This window comes from Chiloscyllium plagiosum, unplaced genomic scaffold, assembly GCF_037043375.1.
Source record: "Chiloscyllium plagiosum isolate Xiang-an unplaced genomic scaffold, Cpla_swu_hap1 HiC_scaffold_14, whole genome shotgun sequence".
Classification (NCBI taxonomy): Eukaryota; Metazoa; Chordata; class Chondrichthyes; order Orectolobiformes; family Hemiscylliidae; genus Chiloscyllium; species Chiloscyllium plagiosum.
In genome coordinates, this window is record NW_028270152.1 from 27084033 (window position 1) to 27108357 (window position 24325).

The 24325-nt window shown below is 40.8% G+C and overlaps 1 protein-coding gene across 17 annotated transcripts in view; it reads left to right on the forward strand.

Annotated features, from left to right (window-relative positions):
• The window catches only part of atp2b2 (ATPase plasma membrane Ca2+ transporting 2), an 838415-nt gene that overhangs the window by 752298 nt on the left and 61792 nt on the right, over positions 1 to 24325 (forward strand). For all 17 annotated transcript variants that reach the window (XM_087994228.1, XM_087994235.1, XM_087994236.1 and 14 more), the window contains 2 exons: positions 9249 to 9428; positions 23956 to 24043. In XM_087994228.1, the coding sequence (XP_087850354.1) occupies positions 9249 to 9428; positions 23956 to 24043 (268 nt within the window). The remainder of the gene's footprint in view (positions 1 to 9248; positions 9429 to 23955; positions 24044 to 24325) is intronic.

The window sequence follows — 24325 nt, forward strand, 5'->3', positions numbered from 1 at the left end:
AAACAATGTCTTTTCTAGATTTCATTGTTTTTGTTTCTGATTGCTGACACTACAGGGGCACTCAATAAACATAGTCAAGTTCTATCGATGAGCTGACCCCACTGAATCTTACCAGATCTGCTTCTCTTTCTAGTTGAATAAAAGCAAAATACTGGAGAGGCTGCACATCTGAACCAAACAAAAGAATGCTGGAGAAATTCAGCAGGTCACGCAGCTTTTGTGGAGAGAGAAACAGAGTGAATGTTTTCAGGTCGTTATTACTCTTTGTAAAGTTCTCAAAAAGAATCATACTCTGTTTCTCTTGCCGTAGGTCCAGCCAAATCTGTTGAGTTTCTCCATCTGCATGTCCAATCCAGTAACCCACTTCACAACTCTAGTTTAAAACCAGGTAAAGCTGCTAAAGGCTGCTTCATTAAAAATAGGTGGCACTCTTATGACACAGTGATAACATCCCTACCCCTGGACCCAGGTGTCTGAGTTCAAAACCCACCTGCTCCAGAGGTGTGGAATAACATCTCTGAACAGGTTGATCAGAATAAAGGGTCGAATAAAAATAATTTTGAAAAACAAAATAGAGGGCCCTCTTTATGGTAATGTCCATACCCTTGAACAAGGAGGCCTGGATTCAAGTCCCACCTGCTCCAGAGGTGTTTAAGAACATCTCTGAACAGATTCTGGATTAGTGGTGCTGGAAGAGCACAGCAGTTCAGGCAGCATCCAAGGAGCAGCGAAATCGACGTTTCGGGCAAAAGCCCTTTGATTAGAATAATTGTTTAAACTTAAAAAAAAATTACCAGGATGCTGCCTGGGTTAGAGGGCAGGAGCTATTGGAAGAGGCTAGAAAACCTTAGGTTGTTTTCTCTGGAGCGTTTGAGACTGAGGAGAGACTTGATAGAAATCTATAAAATTATGAGGTGTATAGTTTGGGTTGATGGTGAAAATCTTTTTTCCCAGAGTTGAAATATCAAATACAAGGGGGCATTTAAAGTGAGAGGAGGGAAATTTCTAAGAAATTGTGAGAGGCAGGTTTTTTACAGAGAGTGTGGTAGGAGCCTGGGATGATGGTGGAGGCAGATATGACAGGGGATTTTAAGGGACTTGTGGATAAGGGCAGGAATATGCTAGGGATGGAGGGATACGGACCAAGGGCAGGGATTAGTTTAACTTGGCGTCATGTTCAACAGAACATTGTGGGCCAAAGGGCCCATTCCTGTGTTCGATGTTCTATGTTTCATAACTTGTGGGAGCTCTTGTGTGTCCCTATCTCTGAGCTAAAAGGTACGGGTTCAGGTCCTACCTGCTCCAGGATGATTAGAAAATATAAAATATGTCTTGTCCATTTTTCAGATAAATCACTTAATAAGCTTTGATAGTCAATGAAATGTATCATATAGTACCTATTAATCTGATCAGGTAGTAGAGCTGCAGAGCCAAGGACCACCAAATCAACTTCAAGCATTAATCATTAGTTTCTTCATCATTGCCAAAAGTGAACATGGGAAAAAGATTTGCATTTAAAATTATACCTTTCATGATCTCAGGATGTGAGACCAGATACTGAGGGCTGAAAATAACAGAAGCTCTAGAGAGTTACTGACAACACTGGAACTGATGGCATTGTTGCTAAGTTTACAGTTGGATGGAAAGCTAGTGTTGTGGAAGCAGAAGGACTTGGACAGGCTCGGAGAATGGGCAAAGAAGTGGCAGATGGAATACAACGTGGGAAAGTGTGAGATTATGCACTTTGGAATGAAGAATAGAGGCATAGACTATTATATAATGGGAGAAGGGTTTGGAAATCTGAAGCACAAAGGGACTTGGGAGTCCAATTTCAGGATTCTGCTAAAGTTAACATGCAGGTTCAGTTGGAAGTGAGAAAGGTAAAAACAGCCTTAGCATTCATTTCAAGAGGGCTTGACTAAAGAGCAGAAATGTACTGCTGAGTAGGGGCAAATTACTGCAGATGCTGGAATCTGAACTGAAAACAACAGTTGCTGGAGATCACAGCGGGTCAGGCAGCATCCATAGACAGCTGATAAAGGGTCATCTAGACTCAAATAGTTAGCTTGCACTCTCTCCACGGATACTGCCTGACCTGCTGTGATATACTGCTGAGGCTGTGTAAGGTTCCGGTCAGACTGCATTTGGAATATTATCAGCAGTTTGGGGCCGATATCTAAGGAAGGATGTGTTGGCATTGGAGACGATCCAGAGAAGGTTTACAAGAAGGATGCCAGGGATGAAGGGCTTGTCAATTGAGGAATGGTTGAGGACTCTGAATGTGTATTCAATTGAGTTTAGAAGGATGAGAGGGACCTGATTGAAACTTACGGAATTCTGAGAGGCCTGGATAGAGTGGACAGAGAAGAACTGAGTTGAGGGGGAATTTCTTGAGCCAGAGGGTGGTCAATCTGTGGAACTCATTGTGCAGGTGATAGAGACAGAAACCCTCAACATTTCTAAACCGTTTATATGTACACTTGCGATGCCAAGGCATACATGTCCATGAGCCAAATGCTGGAAAGTGGGATTAGAATAGACAAGTGGCTGGTTTTGATGAGTGCAAATACAACGAGCCTTCTTCTGTGCTCGAGGTGAAAAGTGTGGTGCTGGAAGGCGCAGCAGCATCCGAGGAGCAGGAGAGTCGATGTTTCAGGCATTAGCCCTTCATCAGGAATTCCTGATGAATGTTGACTCCCCTGTTCCTCGGATGTTGCCTGACCTGCTATGCTTTTCCAGCGCCACACTTTTCGACCCTCTAATCTCCAGCATCTGCAGTCCTCGCTTTCTCCTTTTTTCTGTGCTGTAGACTTCAATGACCTTTATTGGTCAGAGTATTGAGTACAGGAGTTGGGAGGTCATGTTGCGGCTGTAAGGACATTGGTTAGGCCACTGTTGGAATATTGTGTGCCATTCTGATCTCCTTCCTATCGGAAAGATGTCATTAAACTTGAAAGGGTTCAGAAAAGATTTACAAGGATGGACTAGATTGGGTTGGGATATCTGGTCAGCATGGACAGAATGGACTGAAGGATCTGTTTCCATGCTGTACATCTCTATGGCTCTAACCCAAAGGGTTTTATAGATAATGAAGTACATTGGAAGCGTAATCTCCAACTCTAAAACAAGTTAGAAGCTTAAAGCTACATAACTTGAGGCACGTCAAATGTTTGCAAGGATAACTTTTGATTTAAGCAAACTTTAATTTGCAGCTGTATGTGAGTCCGTGCAGTAAATGGCTGCTCCATCAAAACAAAAATCACATAGCAATGTTGTCTTAATTAATTATTCATGACATTCACTTGAGCAGACCTTGACACAATCTTGTTCCAGTTGCATTTCAATCTTACACTTCTCTTTACTTTGTATTTGTAGCCATCATCATCATCACATCAGTAAATCTAACCATTAGGATTCTGCCTGCCAAATGAGAATCAAATTAGGTAAGGCTGTCAGACTCAATCATATGTAATAGCATTCTGCTGGGAGCTAAGCCTATATAAAACCCTTGTGATTCTGCTGCTGCATTTTTGACATCATAAGGTTTACCAGAGGATGGCTTAAAGTTATGGCTGTGCCAATACATGAACAAGTTCAGCACAGACTATGTGTACTGCAGATTCCCACATCATGGCTGGCATGCCCTGAATATGTCATTCCATGAATTATTCTGACTTCTGGAGCATATTTCAGGATCTGAATAATTTTTATCAAATATTTGATTTTTTTTTCAAAATGTTGTACTCTGAAGAGATTTGCCGTAGGAGATAGAGGATGGTGGAGGATTGTTTTTCAGACTGGAGGCCAGTGACCAGCAGTGTTCTACAGGGATCCATACTGGGTCCACTGTTAATCATAATTTATATAAATGATTTGGATGAGAATATAGGAGGCATAGTTAGTACGTTTGTGGATCACACCAGAACTGATGGTATAGTGGACAGTGAAGAAGGTTATCTAAGAATATAAAGAGATCTTGATCAATTGGGTCAATGGGCTAGGGAGTAGCAGATGGAAATTAATTTGGATAAATACGAGGTGTTGCATTTTGGGAAAACAAGCAATGGCAGGACTTATACAATTAATGGTATGGCCCTGAGCAAAGACCTAGGGGTTCAAGTACATAATTGTTTGAAATTTCCATCACATGTAGACAAGATGGTTAAGAAGATGTTTAGCACGCTTGCCTTGACTGCTCAGTTCTTTGAGTCTAGGTGTTGGGAAGTCATGTTGCAGTTGTATTGGACATTAGTGAGGCCCTCTTCTAGAGTGCTGTCTTTAGTTCTGATGACCCCCTGTTATAGGAAGGATATTAAACTGGAGAGGGTTCAGAAAAGATTTACCAGAATGTTACCAGGAAAGGAAGGTTTCAGTTATAAAAATAGGCTGGGACTTTTTTTCCTTGAAGGAGGTTGAGGGGTGACCTTACAGAAGTTTATAAAATCATGAGGAGCAAAAATAAAGTGAATAGCAAAGATCTTTTCCCTAAGGTGGGGGAAGGCAAGAGGAGAAAGATTTAAAAAGGACATCAAGAGCAACGTTTTGATGCAGCAAGTGGTTAGTGTGTGCATTAAACTGCCAGGGGAAGTGGTGGATGATGGTACAGTTACAGCTTGTAAAAAACATTTGGATGAGTACATGAATAGGAAAGGTTTGGAGGGATATGGGCTGAGAGGCAGGTGGGACTATTTAAATTTGGGAACTTGGTCGGCAAAGATTGTTTGGACCAACAGGTCTGTTTCCGTGCTGCATGACTCTATGACTCTATATCCCTAGTACGTTACAGATATATAAACAAAGATGTCACTAGTTTGTAGACTTCACTGGCTAGTTAAGTATTTATTGCTCCAGTCATGTGTAGTTCAGACCAGGTGAGGATGGCAGTTTCCAGAGGGTTTTTCTAACAATGGTTTCATCATTATCATCATCAGTACTCGAGATTTTTATTGAAGTCCATGTGCCATGGTTTGATTCGAATCCAAGGCCCCAGACCATTACCTGATTCTCTAGATTAATAATCTAGCAATAAGACCACACAGCCATTGCTTCCTCTAAATATGTTGAACGCTGTTCAATCTATGATTGGAGTTTAACTAAAGTAGTTTGAATATATCCCAATTGTAGTTCTATGTTCTAACCAAAGTGACCAAAATCTGTCTGCATGACATAATCCGTTTAGAATCCAAAGGACAGCAATTATTTCACTACCCAATCTTTTCTTTTCCAGCGAAGCGTATCTAGTTTACATAACTTCTCCTTGTAATGCAATCCCTTCTCAAAAAGCTAGGAGACAAAGAGCCAAAAGCTGGTAAATGTAGACTGAAGACCAAAGACATAACTAAAGAGAAGTGCTTAAAGGGCTCAAAGCAGTAGAAACAGTGAAGCGAAATGGTTTTCTCAGAGAATTCTTGAATGCAAAGGCATTGTTATTGAACTTTTGACACTCAATGGCTAGGATGATATGAAAGATGCATGGTCCTGGCTGAGACACATGGTAAAAGTACATTGTTCAGTAAGATGGTAAATTAAGAGACACTGGAGGACTGTGAAAGTGATCATGTGGATTTTGATGATGGCTCACTTGGAGAAGAGTCGTGGAGAAGCTGATTTGACTCAACAAAAATTGTGAATGTCTCAGAGACGTCTCCCCCAGCAATGGTCTGGACTGTAAGGTGAAGGCTCTCTTCCTGCATTCTTATTGTATCCCATTGAAAACTAGAGGTGCTGGAAATGGGAGCAGAAATCCCACACTCAGATTCTGGTTGACATTTTTAAGTGGGTCTGGCATCATTGCTACACACCAAAAATCCAAGCCTTTTTCTCTTTATGATATCAACATTAATTATAACATAATATCATCCACTTCTCCTGTGAAGACAGTCAGACACAAAGTATCCATGCAGCATGTACCTGTCTTCACAAGATTTCCATTTTAGTGCCTAATTAGATTTGCTATTCCTTTTATCTTTACTTTTACCTTTTATATACTTTAAAATAATTTGATGTCCCTTTTATATTACATGCTAACACATCATTGCTTGAAGGATGACTCAAATTAATTGGGAACTATTGGACAGAAACTACAAGACAGCAGGGATAAGGACATGAATTATGAAAGAAAGAAGAAAGAAGCAAATGAACTGGTCAATGGTCTTGGTGATAGAAGTCTGGATAAAGGGGGACAGATTGCAGCTATGTACATGTCAAAAGTCCTTATCTGAGTACTTGGGTTTAATTCATTTATTTATGGCATGAATGTTGCTGCTAAGGACAGCATTTATTTCCCATCCTTATTTCCCTTGAAAAAGATAGCGGTGAGCTATTTCTTAACCAGTTGCAGTTCATGTACAGTGCCAGTAAATAAGAGAGTTCTAGGATTTTGACTGAAGAATAGTGAATGGTAATTTGTTTTCAATTTTGGGTGATTCGTGACTTGGAGCAGACATGGAAGTGTTCCCATTGCATCTGCTACCCCTGTGCTCAATGTTTCAGGTATGGAAAGTATTGTTGAGCTTTTGAATTGAATCTTGTCGGCAGTACACTTTGCAACCAAAATGGTGGATGGATTACTGGATGGTGTCTAGCTTCTTGAGTATTGTTGGGACTGAAGTGAATAGAATTCCATCGTATTCCTGGTTTTTGCTTTGTATGTCTTGGAAAAGGCTTTGTGGTTTCAGGAGACAAATCACCCATCATAGAATCTCAGCCTCAGATCTGATTTTGTAGCTGCAATATTTATGTGGTTTATCCAGTTCAGTTCTGGTCAGTGCTTACCCTAAGATATTGATGGTAGGGGATTCAGCAATGATAATGCTATAAAATGTCAAGTGAAGATGGCTACATTCTCTCTTTTAAGAGACAGTCACTGTTGTCACTTGTATGTGTGAATGTCACTTGACAGTTGGTGCAAATCTAACCTTTATCCAGCATGTGGCAGTGGGAATGGAATGTTTCATTATCAAAGAACTTGGACATTGTGCAATCATTGTGAACTTGTCTACTTCAGAGTTTTGGATGACAGGAAGATCATTGATGAAAGAGCTGAAGGCAGTTGGGTCTAAGACGCTGACAAACTCCTGCATTGATGTCCCCTGGGCTGAGATGATGGGCCTCCAACAACCATAACTATCTTGCTTTGTGTTATGTACAACTCCATGCAATGAAGAATTTTCTGCCTGATTCCCACTAGCTTCCATTTTACTAGAACTTCTTGATGCCACAGTCAGTAAATATAGGCCTCTATACCATATACGAATTATTAACTGTATTGGAGGGAAGTGAGAGTTGGGTGGAGGTGTGTGAATTGTTAATTGAGTATTAATGTTCAGCACAATTCAGGGATAAAATGGAAATTTGCAATGGCGGGGAGGTCAAGAGCACAATATTTAGGAATGAGATAATTATACAAAGGAGAAAAGAAGATTTGCATTCTGTAGCACCTATCACCACTTCAGAATATCTCGAATCACGTTATAAACAATGAAGCCTCCAATAGGTACATAACTGTCAATACCCAACAGCAAGCTCCTGTAAACATACAAATATCTGAATTAGGAGTAGGAGTAGGCCATTCAGCCCCTGGGACCTGTTGTGCCATTCAATAAAACCATGACTAACCTGCCTGTGTTTCAAATTCACATCCCCGATAAACCTTTGATTCTATTGTCTAATGAAAATATATCACCACAGCCTTGAAAACATCCAATGACTGCACCACACCTCCTCTAAGGCACCATCGTCCAACCATCGTGCGAAATAAAATCTCCCCATAGCTATTGGACAAAGAGCAATTTCAAAGTTTTAAACAGTGCCCCATAGTTCTGGATTAAGCAACAAGAGGAAGAACCAATTCCTTCTCCACTTTTGTCAAATCCACTCAGAATCTTATCTCCCTGAATCATGTTCCCTCTCACTCTTCTGAGCTCCAGTGGATCCAAGTCCATCTATGAAAGCTGACCAGATTGTCTGTTTTAGGTATTGGTGGAGCAATAACAAAAAATTGGCCAGAACGCTGAGAAAAGCTCTGCTCTTCTTGAACAATGCCATCGGATCTTTTGTATTCAACTGAAAAGGCAGGTAGGGCCCTTGATTTAATTTCCTTATCTGAAAGACAATCACTCTGACAGTGCATCAGTCCTTCAGTACTCCAGTGAAATGTCAGACTTGAGTATATTCTAAAGTGGTACTTAAGCCCACAATCTCTGACTCAGAGGCTAATTTCAAAAGGTGTGAGAACAATACATACAGTACGAGAACAAAAGAGGTTGGCCATGTTAACAGGGATACAATGGAGAAGTGAATGCTACCTTCTTGGACTTCTAAGGGGAGTGGTCACCTCTCCTGCTTAGCCGTGCAAGTGTGATGAACTTCCTGTGCTCCAGGTGGCTGGCACCTCTCTTGACACCATTACAAACTCAGATCTCAGACTGGGGCAGTCACCCATAACATGGAACCACAGGTAGTTTCACCTGTTACACTGTGTGCAGAGAATAAGTCTGCCTTCAACGTATAATCCAGCATAATACATTCTTGAGACAAAATGTGAATTTACAACATTAAATAGATCACAGTATTATCAATGAAACATAGCTTGCTAATTTTGTATTTTGTTAACAAGTATAACATTTTATGAACATGTTTATTCTACATTATAACAAAAAACATAGAACTGTAAGATATTATAGTTTAATTCCACAAAGTTACTGAAGACATTAATGTGATAACAATGTAAGGTTACACAGATATACCTCATTATTATGAGGTGTAGAGAAAAGAATATAATCAGCAGTTGCATACCATTTAGTTTGCTGAGCAGTAAACCTGCTTGAATAGTAAAGTTGTTACCCAACTATCTGGAGTGAGATAAGGGAGATAGGAACCTTTAGTTGTTCCTATAAATTAAAACATGCAATAAAAAGTCAGCAACCTGAAACTTTAATATTATTCCTCTCTCCACAGATCTTACTGACTGTTTCTGGTATTTTCTGTTCTTATTTAAGATTTCTAACATTCATAGCATTTTGCTTTTATATTAAAATACCTAAAAATATGTAATAAAAAGGTAGCAATCATCAGGCAAAAGTTCTAGAACACCTTCATTTGATCTATGTGAGCAATTTCATTATTGTTCCAAAGTTATTTCATTTTACCATATTGTGTATTTATATTTGAAATAATACATTGCTTACTTGTACAATAGACAAAATTATTAAATAGTCAGGCTCCCTGATTTTCTTTTTGTTGTGCAGGTTCCAGAAGCCATTAGAAAGTGCCAACGAGCTGGTATTACTGTACGTATGGTTACAGGAGACAACATCAATACAGCTCGTGCCATTGCCATCAAATGTGGCATCATTAATCCGGGTGAGGACTTCATCTGCTTGGAGGGCAAAGACTTCAACAGAAGAATCCGGAATGAAAAAGGAGAGGTGAGACCTTTTGATGAATCTAATATATTGAAGAAAATCATTGCAGTTCAATCATATTATGCACATGTGCTTTGGTATCACCATTTGTAGGATAATGAGTGATATGACAAGGGCTTAAGGAGGTTACAAGAAGTTCCAAATGACTTATAACTTCTGTCAAATGATCTGTCAAATGGAATATGATGTGGGAAAACATGGAATTGTTCATTTTGCTAGGAAGAATGAAAAAACTGTATTAACTGTATGGTGAGACATTGGAGGGTACTGAGCTGTAGGGGGATCTGGGTGTCCTAGCACATAAATTACAAAAGGCCGGAAAATAGGTATAGCAAGTAGCTAGGAGAACATATAGAATGTTACGAAACATTGTGAGAGGAATTTCATACAGAAGTGGGCAATTATCCTTTGGTATATTGGGAACTGGTTAGAGCACATTTTGAGTACTGCGCTCAGTATTGGTCGCCTTATTAAAAGAAAGGTGTAACTTCAGTAGAGGAAGTTCAGTTAAGGCTTACCAGACTAATGCCGCGGTTTAGTGGGTTGTGTACGTGTCAAGGTTAGATAGGTTAGGCTATTTGGTGGAGTTGTCAAAGAGGAAGAGACTTAATTGAATCATATGGGAGAATCCAGAACATTATTTAAAAATTGAAAACAGAGATGAAGCATTTTTCTTTTCTTGAAGAGGGTCAGAAATCTGGAACTTTACTCCTGAAAAGGCACTGGAAAGAGAGTCTGACTGTTTCTGAGGCAAGATATGATTAGATTCTTGTTAAACAAAGATTGACAGGTGATTTGGGGTAGATGGGACGGTAAACTTAAGGTTACAATCAGATCAGCCGTGATTATATGAAGTAGCAGAGCAGGTTCAAGGGACTGTAAGGACCACTCCTGCTCCTTGCATGTTTGTAAGTAATAAGAAGAGTAGATTCACAATACAGAAATTGGTATTAATATCTTTGTATTATGAGAACGTGAACTGTGCATTAGAAGTCAACATATTGTTCAGATTAAGTCATTAGAATTCCCATGAGAAGTGTGGAGTAAATTTTGGGTTAACACTGTGCATTCTTGGTAGAATCTCTGAACATTGCATGTGCAATCCTATTGTGCTGATAAAATCTCAAAACATAGTGTTAGATTATGATTACTGTGTAGTGAAGGTTTATAGTTTTTCAGAAGACCTTAAACAGATACTAAACAGGCCTCAGCTGCTTTGCAACCTCCTGTGGCCTTTGTAACATATAAAGGGAAGGTAGTAGAATCTACCACTCATTCTACTGGCTTCTGTAAAGCATTGGCCAAATATGTTTGTGGTTAAAAGCTAATGCCCTGCTTCCTGGTGCCACGTCCCTGCATTAAAAAAAAGTTAATAGTGGCACTAGCTTTCAGAAATGCCATCTTTGTCTTCATTAGTCTCCAGGTTTTGCACTCATGAACAAAGCCCTGAGCCTGACTGCTGCATTTTACCAAGCATGCTCCATGAATACTCTGGGGCAGGAATAGGTAGTCCCTTGTAATAACTCAGCAATCAGATAACCTCTTCACTGACTATGTGCACTGGTGGTTGTCAATCTATATTTTGGGTTTCCAAACCCCTATATGTTTAGCACGCCTGCTGAAATGAAAAATTCACTTCCTCGATGGAATTCGTATAATTCTTTATTTTCAAACATCCTTTGCAGCATCTAATGACACAAGGAAGATAGATCTCATGCTTCCATCTCTTTCTGTGGCCAATTTTCCCTGGACCAGGTTGCTCACTTTTCACCAGAGACTGTGGCTATAGGGAGGCCCCTTTGCATCACCAAGGGAAACTCCTTCTGTTACCACCTGCCAGTGATTTCTGTAAACTGGAATCAACCCATTAGATCATGTTTTGGCGACATCTTCCATGGCCAAAATATCTTGGAGTGGGACTCGAATTTGAAGCTTTAGTCTCAAAGACAAGAACACTACCCACTGTGTCACAAGACCCTCTCTCATAACCTCTGTATGGTGGAATACTAGGATATATTGGGAGAGGTATTAGGGACTGAAACAAACTGTACTGTGTCGGCTCAGGCTTGGAGGGCCAAAGGCCCTATTCCTGGGCTGTAAATTTTCTTTGTTCTTTGTTCTTTTGTATATTGTGAAAGAATCATAGGAAAGTACAGCATCAAAGCAGATCGTCCAGCCCAATGTTAAGAACATTGCAATTAGTTCTACTTCTCCATCATCCTTGCAAGCTTTTCTCTTTCAGACATTCACCCAATTCCCTTTTAACGATAACGACTGCATCTGTATCCTGTATCCAATTGGACAATACATTCAAAAATTTAACCACTCATTACACTTAAAAGCAATCTTTTTCAGCTATTCCTTCTGGATTTTAAACCAATTGCCTCAAGTCTGGAACAAAAACAGTGGCAATACTGAGCAAATGTTAACATTAATATTCTCTGTACAAATATTGCCAGATTTGTGGAATATTTCCAGCACTTTCTGTTCTTATTTCTGATCAGCAACATCTACAGTACTTGTCTCTTTATTTTAAATTTGTCTTCTAGTTACCAATCCTTCAGCCACTCAAAAACATTTCTCCTTATTTGCTCCATCTAAATTCTTCATGATTTTGAAAATGTCAATCAAATCTCCTCGAAGCCCTCTCTACTTCTAGAAGAATAATTCCTCAGCTTTTCCAGTCCATTGATGAATATGTAATCCATCAGCCCTGGAAATATTTTATTAAGTCTCTTTGGTACATTCTCCTCATTTCGTTCCCAATGTTGTTGGCCAGAATTGAACACCAACTGGGGCCAAAATTGTACTTAATGTAGAGGCTTAGGATAACTGCCTGACCTTTTTAACCTCCACTTCATTTCATTTTTCATTTGTTTTACTTAGCTGCCCTATTAACCTGTCCTGCCACTTACAAATAATAAAATCTTTTTTTATCTTCAAAATTACAATGTTTAGCTACATTCCCTTTCCCACCAAAACACATCACATCTCCGTTTCCTGTATTGAGTGACTTTATGCGTCAGTCCATTTCACCAGCCTGTGTCCCCTTGAAATCCATCACTATCATCCTCACTGTTTACTACATTTCTTAGTTTTTCTTCATCTGCAAATTTAAAAATTGTGCCCTTTAATCCTATTATAAATCAAAAGCAGTGGTACTGAACCCTGGGGTTCCTTCAATCTGAAACAAAAGTACCCATCACACTCTCTGCCTAGGAGTCTGTGTCCTTTCATGGCACTGGGTGAATAGATAGCATGTGGTTTAAGAGTGGGTGGGTTAATGGGAAAGTGCAGATTTTACCAGCAGTAGGCAAAAAAACTCCACATAGGCCTGCATCCCATCATCTAGTCACGTGAAGAGTCCTTGTCTCTCATACTGCCTCTTAAGAGTCAGCTCTCAGAGTGCCAAATCTCTGACACATTATTTTTATTTGTCAGCCAGGGCTCCCTGATTTGATGAGATTAACAGCCCCAATCAGAGAACTCATATTCTATTAGTCAACTGATCTTATTACATTTACTGCAGTAGAGTCAGCCAACCCTTAGGCCAAATAAAGGGCTAAATAATGGGCTCTTCTCCCCACCTTGGTATTTTATAAGCAGGCATCTTGTCACATGGAGAGACTGCAGAACTCCCCTCATTGGACACCATGTGATCCATGTTGAATAGACAAGGCCACTCCAATCCTTGGGAAGACCCCCATCCTGCCTTCAGATTCTCCACCACCTCCACATCTCAGTCAGGTCTGACTGATTAGCCTGGGTGAGAACTGACCCCATCAATCTGTCCTCTGGATTGGCGATAGTACTGTGGATGGTACTGCTGGAAACGAAGGGTAGTCAACCTGTCTGATTGGCTGACAGCGCCTGGAGGCAGACATTTTAGCTCAGAGATGAAGTCAAGACTCCAAGTAAATCACTGTCTTCTGTACCTAAAATATACCTGTTGCTCCAGGGCCATGGAAGTCAAGATTGATTCTGCCTTTCTGGCCAGTGGGCTATGCTGCTGATGCCCCTGAAAATCCTGATCTCTGTTTACTATTTTGCTAATTTTCTTCACATGCTGCTACTTCTACTTCAAAATACTGGGCAACAACTTTGCTGAGCCGAGATATACTGGCAAATTTTCACATGTTGCAGAAGCATCTGCTCTCCCCTCATCCATCATTTTGACTATCTTATCATAAACTTTATTAAATCAGTCAACTACAATTTCCATCACTTACTGCTGATGTAATCAATCAGGTAACATTGCTGCTGATGATACTGTTATCGAATTTGAACGTACATTTGAAAGGCCTAATGCTTACAGTCAGATTAATGTGCTGTGTAGAGCAGTTTTTTTTTTCAAATAATTTTTACTGATTTGTCATCAGGCAATGACAAATGAGCAGGAAAACAACTTGAGAAATTCAGACCTCAAGTGTTGCCACCTTTGAAAATCGTCATAACACTTGTTGTCCCCTTACTTATTTGATAATGACACAATACGTAAAAAACAGCAAGAACACTGGCTGATTTCCCCCTGATAAAACCAGTAGTCCCTGTGCAGGTCAATTTCTAACCAGCTGAAATCAACTGACTCCACGAAGCAATGAGCCTGAGATCTTTGTGACCTGTGCAGTTTGAAGATTTTTTTGTTTTAGGCAACTGAACGATTAAAGGGACATAATGTAAACTATTAGTCTGTAGTAAATTATACATAGAATTTGATTTTCTTGTTTTTAATGTACAAAACAAATCTAACGAGCATTTTGTAATCATTCATATTAATAATGCTGAAGTTTTGAACTAATTCCATAATTATAAAGAGGAGTCACATTGGAATTGAAACATTAGCTCTGCTTCACACTCCACAGATTCTGCCAGACCTATTAAGTTGCTCCAGCATTCTCTGTGTATGTTTCCGATTTCCAGCAACTGTAGAAATTTGCTTTCAAGTTAATAATTTTTAACTTACTGTGTTTAAAATTTTTATAATAGAAAACATAAATCATAATAAGCACAATCGCAACACTGTATAACTCCATTTAACTTTGCAATTGAATCCCTTAACTCATTGTATTCAGTACTTGCAGAAGTGCTGATCAGCAATGATAGTGATAGGATTTGTCAGGCAATTGGTCTTGTATCATTAGTCATGTTTATATATCTTTGTGATGTCTTCAGTCATGGCAAAATCAACCATGTTTTAACAAACTGGTTTAAATTATGAATAAAAAAAGCAGACTATAGCATTACATCACCTATTGACAAATATACTGAGGAAAATACAATCACTAATCTTTCTGAAATTGGATTATTTTTCCCTTGAATGTAATTTAAACCTTTTAATTGTTCTACTTCACCATGGATTTTGACTTTTCAATTATCTTTATGGCAAGTATAACTTTCCACTTATCAAAGAAAATATATATTTGCCAGAGAAGGAGTGCAACAGATGTTCATCAGACTAATTCCTGGAATAGCAGGACTGCCCTGTAACCGAGACTAAGGAGAATAGGCCTGCATTCCCTAGAGTTCAGGAGAACGGAAGGTGATTTCATTGAAACTTGCAAACTTCTTAGAGTTGGACAAGACAGAAGTTGAAGTTTGTCCTTGGTGAGTGGGAGGTGGGTCTAGGACCCGGGGATTTGGAATAAGGAGCAAGCCTTTTAGGAATGGGATACAGTAGAATTTCTTCACCTGAGGTTGGTGATTCTTTTGTGTTGACTACCCCAGAAGGCTGGGAAGCTTCATTGGTGAATAAGTTTAAGATGGAGATTGATAAATTTCAAGATGCTCATGGCATCAAAGAATATGGGGATTGTGCAGGAAGGTGGCATTGATGTTAGTGAACAGCTATCATCTAGAAAGGCAAAGCAGGTTTCAGGAGCTGATTGGCTTGCCCCGCTATATTGTTTGTAACAGTTTTGGCAATTTTTTTTTTCCTGGCTTTTCCATCGGGGTGACTCTGCCTCTATCCCCTATGATTTACCATTACTGCTGCTCACCCCTAACCAACCCCTATGATCAGATCCCAATCTTGTACTTAGACCCTCTACCAAGAGCAAATCTCCTCCTAACCTAAACCTCAATATTTGTTCAAGGCATGACTTCCATCCCCAACTTGTCCTCAACCTGATTTTTCTGATGCCTCCCTCATTCTCAGTTGTGCTACCAGACTGGAGCCTTGATCTTCTACAGACTTGTCTGATCTCCACTAGCCTTTCCAGTCTTCTTTCAAATTTCTGATTGCTCTCCCTTCCCACTCTCTTTAGACAGTGTGTAGTTAAGGATGGCTACATTCAGTGGTTGGTTAAACAGGGACTGTGGTGAGACTAGGGGTTGAAAATGTGAGGGAATGTCAACTATGCCAACAATGTGCTGTAACCAGCATGGATTAGTGTGCCATTATGTTACCAGGGAGGGGGCAAATCTAGATTTCCAAAATAATAAATAAAACAAAGAACTGAAGGCGCTAGAGGTCTGGAACAAAAAGAGAAATTGCTGGAGAAACTCAGCAGATCTGGCAGCATCTGTGGAGAGAAAGCAGTGTTAATGTTTCGAGTTAATGTTTCAAGTTAATGCTGGCCAGCCAGCAATGCCCATGTCCCACGAGTAAATAAAATAAGTCTAATGACACTTCATCAGAACTCCAGATTTCCAATACTTGATCAAGTGCAAAGATGGTGGGTACAAGTAATGCTGATCATTCTGTGGATATCTGTTGAATAGTAAGTTGCTTCAGAAATAGTGCATGGTAAGGTGAAGATGGAATTAGATGAAAAGGACACCATAAGGATGGGATAGGTAATTAATGAGGTGAGTTTAGTAAGATATATACAGAGAATTTACTAGGCCTTGCTGCAAAATCCCTTCAAAAAGACTTGATACAACTTGCACTTAGTCAAAAAAATCAGTGATATAAAACAGCATAAGCATTGATGTTTCAGGTAAATATAACCAGTTGCAGGTGATAAATACATCATGGTTAACCGTATTATCCACTTATAAAGAATATTCCAAAATCATGTTGGCAGATATTTTGGAAACCTAATTGAAGATCAGCTGGACAGCAGACCTGGTCATCAAGGAATTCAGATATTCAGTATTCGGTTTATGTGTACAGAAGACATCTAATTTCTTTCTGATTGAAATCTAACTTTTCCAATAAAAAGATGCTTACAGCAAAGTTGCAAGTACAAGCAAGGCTGAAGGTTACAGTCTTGTGCTGAGAAAGTGAACACTATCTCCTTTGATCCTTTTCTCTCTTTAGCTAAGAACCAAGTGCTTGTAGTTTAAATTTTCTTTCAAAAATGTAGTTTGATGCTCCCTACATCTATAAAGCTTTTCTAAAATAAAATACAGCTGGAAATATACTTTAAAAGGGTTTTGCATGCTTTGAAGACTGTACTTATGCAAAAGTTGGTTAGTTCCACCATTTTCTGTTTCTAATTTGACGGCCGAAGTAGAATCTTTGTGTTTTGTCATTCCTTATTCAGCATGACCGCCATCTAGTGGCTGAAAGCTGTAATTATAACCTTTAATCTTGATTGTCAGGGCTTTCAATCTCATAATCACACTTGCTATCATAACAACACTCTTAAATGGAAGGCAGCCAGAAAAGGAACAACAGCAATGAAAAATAAGGGAAACAGCAGCAGAAAATGGAACAAACAGCAGGAAAGAGAAGCAAAACCAATGATGGAAACAAACACTGCACTCAGCTCTACTTCTTTAAAAAAATCACAGATCTTCGATTAGACACACAGACAAATAATTAATTGTGGACTGGTCAGACAATGTTCCCTCTCCTCTTATATCTTGGCATCCCAGTTTTTATAGTCATAGTTATAGAGCACAGAGACACACTCATCTGTGCCAACCCCAGGTATCTTAAACTGATCTCGTCCCATTTTTTCCAGCATTTGGCCCATATCCCTCTAATCCCTTCCTCTTAATGTACCCAGCCAGAAGCCTTTTAAATGGTGGAATTGTACCAGCCTCCACCATTTCCTGTAGCAGCTCATTCCATCCTCTCCGTGAAAAAGTTGCTACTCAGGTCCCTTTTAAATCTTTCGCCTCTCACCTTAAACCTCTTCCAAAACTTTATGACACGAGCTTGGCTTTGACATCATAAGTCCCATCTTTTCATAACTGTCATATGTAAGTTTGCACACATATTCCAGCTGATTTATAATGCAGAGTGATACCAACAGTGTGGGTTCAATTCCTGCACCAGCTGAGGTTTCTCTGAAGGAGTCTCCTTCTCAACATCTCCCTTTGTCTGAGCATTGTGATCCTCATGTTAAACTGCTACCAGCCATCTCTCTCTAATGAGAGTGCAGCCCTATGGTTTGGTAAGACTATGACGACTTTACCTTATCTTTTTGCTGAGTTCCATTATATAATCACAACCACCTGATGAAGGAGCAGCACTTTGAAAGCTAGTGCTTCCAAATAAACCTGTTAGACTATAACCTGGTGTTGTGTGATTTTTAACTTTGTCCATCCCAATCCAACACCGGCACCTCCACATCATATATAATCTTTGTGGAACTACCTCCACTCCTTCAGAATTTGTCAAAATCTGACTCCATCTTATAAAGAGTTGTTAAATCATTGTTTTAGAACATAGAACATTACAGCGCAGTACAGGCCTTTTCGCCCTTGATGTTGCGCCGACCTGTCATACCAATCTGAAGCCCATCTAACCTACGCTATTCCATGTACGTCCATATGCTTGTCCAATGATGACTTAAATGTACTTAAAGTTGGCGAATCTACTACCGTTGCAGCCAAAGCATTCCAGACCCTTACTACTCTGAGTGAAGAAACTACCTCTGACATCTGTCCTATATCTATCACCCCTCAATTTAAAGCTATGCCCCCTCATGCTTGCCGTCACCATACTTGGAAAAAGGCTCTCCCTGTCCACCCTATCTAACCCTCTGATTATCTTATATGTCTCTATTAAGTCACCTCTCAACCTTCTTCTCTCTAACAAAAACAGCCTCAAGTCCCTCAGCCTTTCCTCGTAAGACCTTCCCTCCATACCAGGCAACATCCTAGTAAATCTCCTAGCTGCAGCCCAGCTCTGCAGCTTATCTATGTCTCTCTCTAACCTACAACATCCTTTGTCACTATCCACAGCTCCACCGACCTTAGTGTCGTCTGCAAATTTACTAACCCACCCTTCTACACCCTCATCCAGGTCATTTATAAAAATGATGAACAGCAGTGGACCCAGCACTGACCCTTGTGGTACACCACTGGTAACTGGACTCCAGGATGAACATTTCCCATTAGCCCAGTACTTTGCATTCCGGTTACTCTGACCAAAGTGAATCATCTCACACTTGTCTGCATTAAACTCCATTTGCCACCTCTCAGCCCAGCTCTGCAGCTTATCTATGTCTCTCTCTAACCTACAACATCCTTTGTCACTATCCACAGCTCCACCGACCTTAGTGTCGTCTGCAAATTTACTAACCCACCCTTCTACACCCTTTCCAAAGCTTCCACATCCTTCTTGTAATGCGATGACCAGAACTGTACACAATACTCCAAGTGCGGCCGCATTAGAGTTTTGTACAGCTGTAGCATAACCTCATGGTTCCAGAACTCGATCCCTCTATTAATAAAAACTAAAACACTGTATGCCTTCTTAACAACCCTGTCAACCTGGGCGGCAACTTTCAAGGATCTGTGAACCTGGACACCGAGATCTCTCTGCTCATCTACGCTACCAAGAATCTTACCATTAGCCCAGTACTTTGCATTCCGGTTACTCTGACCAAAGTGAATCATCTCACACTTGTCTGCATTAAACTCCATTTGCCACCTCTCAGCCCAGCTCTGCAGCTTATCTATGTCTCTCTCTAACCTACAACATCCTTTGTCACTATCCACAACTCCACCGACCTTAGTGTCGTTTGCAAATTTACTAACCCACCCTTCTACACCCTCATCCAGGTCATTTATAAAAATGATGAACAGCAGTGGACCCAGCACTGACCCTTGTGGTACACCACTGGTAACTGGACTCCAGGATGAACATTTCCCATCAACAACCACCCTCTGTCTTCTTTCAGCAAGCCAATTACTGATCCAAACTGCTATATCTCCCACAATCCCATTTTCTGCATTTTGTACAATAGCCTACTGTGGGGAACCTTATCAAACGCCTTGCTTAAATCCATATACACCACATCAACCAGTTTACTCTCATCTCCCTGTTTGGTCACCTTCTCAAAGAGCTCAATAAGGTTTGTGAGGCACGACCTACCCTTCACAAAACCGTGCTGACTATCCCTAATCAAATTATTCTTTTCTAGATGGCTATAAATCCTATCTCTTATAACCTTTTCCAAAACTTTACCAACAACTGAAGTAATGCTCACTGGTCTATAATTACCAGGGTTGTCTCGATTCCCCTTCTTGAACAGGGGAACCAGATTTGCTATCCTCCAATCTTCTGGCATTATTCCTGTAGGCAATGACGATTTAAAGATCAATGCCAAAGGCTCGGCAATCTCCTCCCTGGCTTCCCAGAGGATCCTAGGATAAATCCCATCCGGCCCAGGGGACTTATCTGTTTTCACACTCTGCAGGATTCCTAATGCGTCTTCCTTGTGAACCTCAATCCCACCTAGTCTAGTAGCCTGTATCTCAGTATTCTCCTCGACAACATTGTCATTTTCTAGAGTGAATACTGTCGAAAAATATTCATTAAGTGCTTCCCCTATCTCCTCTGACTCCACACACAACTTCCCACTACTATCCTTGATTGGCCCTAATCTTACTCTCGTCATTCTTTTATTCCTTAAATACCTATAGAAAGCCTTAGGGTTTACCCTGATCCTATCCGCCAACAACTTCTCATGTCTCTCCTAGCTCTTCTGAGCTCTCTCTTTAGGTCTTTCCTGGCTACCTTGTAACCCTCAAGCACCCTAACTGAGCCTTCACATCTCATCCTAACATAAGCCTTCTTCTTCCTCTTGACCAGAGATTCCACTTCCTTCGTAAACCACGGCTCCTGCGCTCTACAGCTTCCTCACTGCCTGACAGGTACATACTTATCTAGGACATACAGGAGCTTTTCCTTGAATAAGCTCCACATTTCTAATGTGCCCAACCCCTGCAGTTTCCTTCCCCATTCTATGCTTCCTAAATCTTGCCTAATCGCATCGTAATTGCCTTTCCCCCAGCTGTAACTCTTGCCCAGTGGTATACACCTATCCCTTTCTATCACTAAAGTAAACATAACAGAATTGCGATCACTATCACCAAAGTGCTCACCTACTTCCAAGTCTAACATCTGGCTGGGCTCACTACCCAGTACCAAATCTAATGTGGCTTCACCCCTTGTTGGCCTGTCTACATACTGTGTCAGGAAGCCCTCCTGTACACACTGGACAAAAACTGACCCATCTATAGTACTCGTACTATAGAGTTCCCAGTCAACATTTGGAAAGTTGGAGTCCCCCATGACAACTACCCTGTCTCTCTCACTCCTATCGAGAATCATCTTTGCTATCTTTTCCTCTACATCTCTGGAACTGTTCGGAGGCCTATAGAAAACTCCCAACAGGGTGACCTCTCCTTTCCTGTTTCTAACCTCAGCCCATACTACCTCAGTTGACGAGTCCCCAAACATCCTTTTTGCAACTGTAATACTGTCCTTGACCAACAATGCCACCCATCCCCCCCCCACCCCCACTCTGTTTTACCATCTTCTCTGTTCTTACTGAAACATCTAAATCCTGGAAGCTGCAACAACCGTTCCTGTCCCAGCTCTATCCATGTCTCCGAAATGGCCACAACATCGAAGTTCCAGGTACCAACCCAAGCTGCAAGTTCACCCACCTTATTCTGGATGGTCCTGGCGTTGAAGTAGACACACTTCAAACCAACCTCTTGCTTGCCGGTGCCATCTTGCGTCCCTGAAACTTGATTTTGGACCTCCCTACTCTCAACCTTTTCTGTACTTGAACTACAATTTTGGTTCCCATCCCCCTGCTGGATTAGTTTAAACCCACCCCAATAGCCTTCGCGAATTTCCCCCCCAAAATATTGGTACCCCTCTGGTTCAGATGAAGACCATCCTGCTTGTAGAGGTCCCACCTATCCCAGAAAGAGCCCCAATTATCCAAGAATTCAAAACACTCCCTCCTGCACCATCTCTGTAGCCACATGTTCAACTCCTCTCTCTCCCTATTCCTTGCCTCACTTGCACGTGGCACGGGCAACAAACCAGAGACAACAACTCTGTTCGTCCTAGCTCAAAGCTTCCATTCTAGCTCTCTGAATTTCTGCCGTAAGTCCCCATCTCTCTTCCTACCTATGTCATTGGTACCTATGTAGACTACGACTTGGGGCTGCTCCCCTTCCCCCTTAAGGATCCCAAAAACACGATCAGAGACATCATGAACCCTGGCACCTGGGAGGCAACACAACAACCACGAGATTCTCTCGTCCCCACAGAACCTCCTATCTGCCCTCCTAACTATGGAGTCCCCAGTGACTACTGCTCTGCTCCTCTTCCCCCTTCCCTTCTGAGCAGCAGGGACAGACTCTGTGCCAGAGCCCTGTGCCTCATTGCTTTCCCCTGGTAAGTCATCCCCCCCAACAGTATCCAAAATGATATACTTATTGTTGAGGTGAATGGCCACAGGGGATCCTTGCACTGCCAGCCAGTTCCCTTTCCATCTCCTGACTGTAACCCATCTGCCTTTTTCTTGTACCTTAGGAGTGACTACTTCCCTGTAACTCCTCTCAATAACTCCCTCTGTCTCCCGAATGATCCGAACTTCATCCAGCTCCAGCTCCAGTTCCCTAATGTGGTTTTCGAGGAGCTGTAGTTGGGTGCATTTCCCGCAGATGTAGTCAGCAGGGACACTAATGGTGACCCTTACCTCCCACATTCTGCAGGAGGAACATTCAACTGCCCTAACCTCCATTCTCACCATTCTAAATTCCCAAAGAGACTGTTGAAAAAATAAGGAATAAAAAATAAACTCGTTACCTTACCAATCTGGCGCACAGAACCTTTTTTTGGTTAGAGGAGGAGGATGGGTGGGAGACACTACCCGAGTAGTGTTTCGGGTAACACAATCACACAAATATATGCCTTCCCAGAAGTCCTTCGCTCCTCCCTCACACCTCTCGGCAAATGGAGGCCCAACTCCCAATGTAAGCCCCTTTTAATGCAGGAAAGCTCACCCTTCCTGGCAGCCCTCGCTTCACCACTCATTCTCTCCTCGCCGCTCTGGTAAAATCAGATAAATTGTATTCAGGAAAGGGAGTAATCTGACCATTCTAAGTCTAAATTTTGAAATCTCCAATTCTGATTTTAAAAAAAGCCTTGTGACTTACCTTGTTTTTGTGTGGTTGTGAAAGTACCAAGAACCCATTACTGGCAAGCTCATTGGAAATGTCAAAATTAGCACAAGCACCTGTCAAGAGGACATGCCAAAAGAAACTGTAAAATGGACCAGTCAAAGATTTTAAATTCCTGCCCTTTAAATCTTTGAATGAAAATGTCTGAAATATTCAAAAAATGTTAATTAACTGTGTTTTCTCATAATTTCCTTGTTTCTTCTTTGGTAAAGGAACAACACAATTACCTCATTCTTCATAGGTTTGCATTCAGAAAACAAGGGCAGGTAATTATACCACAATACTTTATATTTAGATTCAACCACCTGATTGAAGTTTTCTCCAAATCACTCTTCAGTTGCAATAATCTTGAAATTTCAATACCCTCTTCTAGATATAGAGAGGAAATGCTAGATCGACGGGGTCAAGATATGTACTGTTCAGCCTTAGCTTAGTTGCACTTTCACTCCTCAGTCTCCAAGATCACTGATTTCATACACCCCCCTCACCCCATATACACAACCTGAATTAACAAATAACCATCACCTGCCCCTTAGTTACGTTTGACCTCCTAGCTGGACTTTACTAGAAATGAGTTCAGCGTATCCTCAGAGTGATGCTCATGTATTCAAGGGATTGTATGAAGTGGTACTGCAGTCAGGCTACCAGTGGGATATGCAAAACTCAGCTTTGAGGATGTTCACAGGTTTGAAATGGAGTTCCTAAACATTGACTATCGCTGCTGGGTGGTCACTGCCAGATGACAATGGAAAATGGCATGTACTATCACAATGATTGGGGGATACAGCATATTTGGCAACAGTCGCCAATGCTGAAAACAATGCTGAAAACAACAAGCTGCAGTCATACTTGGAAGCTTCGTGTGTCTCTTGAAGAAGAAATTGCTTCTCAAGGATTGGTCTCTTCAGCCATCAGCAAATATATGCCATGTAGAGACCTCCTATCTGAAGTGGATTGTTTGGTGTGTATGTATCATCCTTTATACATTTGTTTTCTTCATAAGGACAGCAAAGGTACTTACAGCCTTTATAATTTGTAACAATTTCTTTCGGATTATGGTAAAACCTCATAACATTTGCATAGACATTGTTTGAATGACTCATTTGAGGAAAATTGTTAAAATAATTGTTTATTTAATTTTAAGGTTGAACAAGAACGTATCGACAAGATCTGGCCAAAACTCCGGGTGCTTGCTCGATCATCTCCAACTGACAAACACACCTTAGTGAAAGGTATACAATTCATTTTGATACTGAAAACGGAGATGTTATGAGACCTTTGCCGATACTGAACTCCCAAATTTTATTTTCTACCCATTGCATTGTGTGTTAAATATAAACTGGTCTTATGGCCACTAATTAGGAAAGAAGGTGCTAAAGGAGATTGACAAAGCAGACATAGCGAGAATGTTTAATCAGGTGGGGTAATACAGAATGAGAAGACATAGTTTTTGAATAAGGAGTAACAGATTTAAAACAGAGGTGAGGAGAAACGACTTCTCTCAAACGATCGTG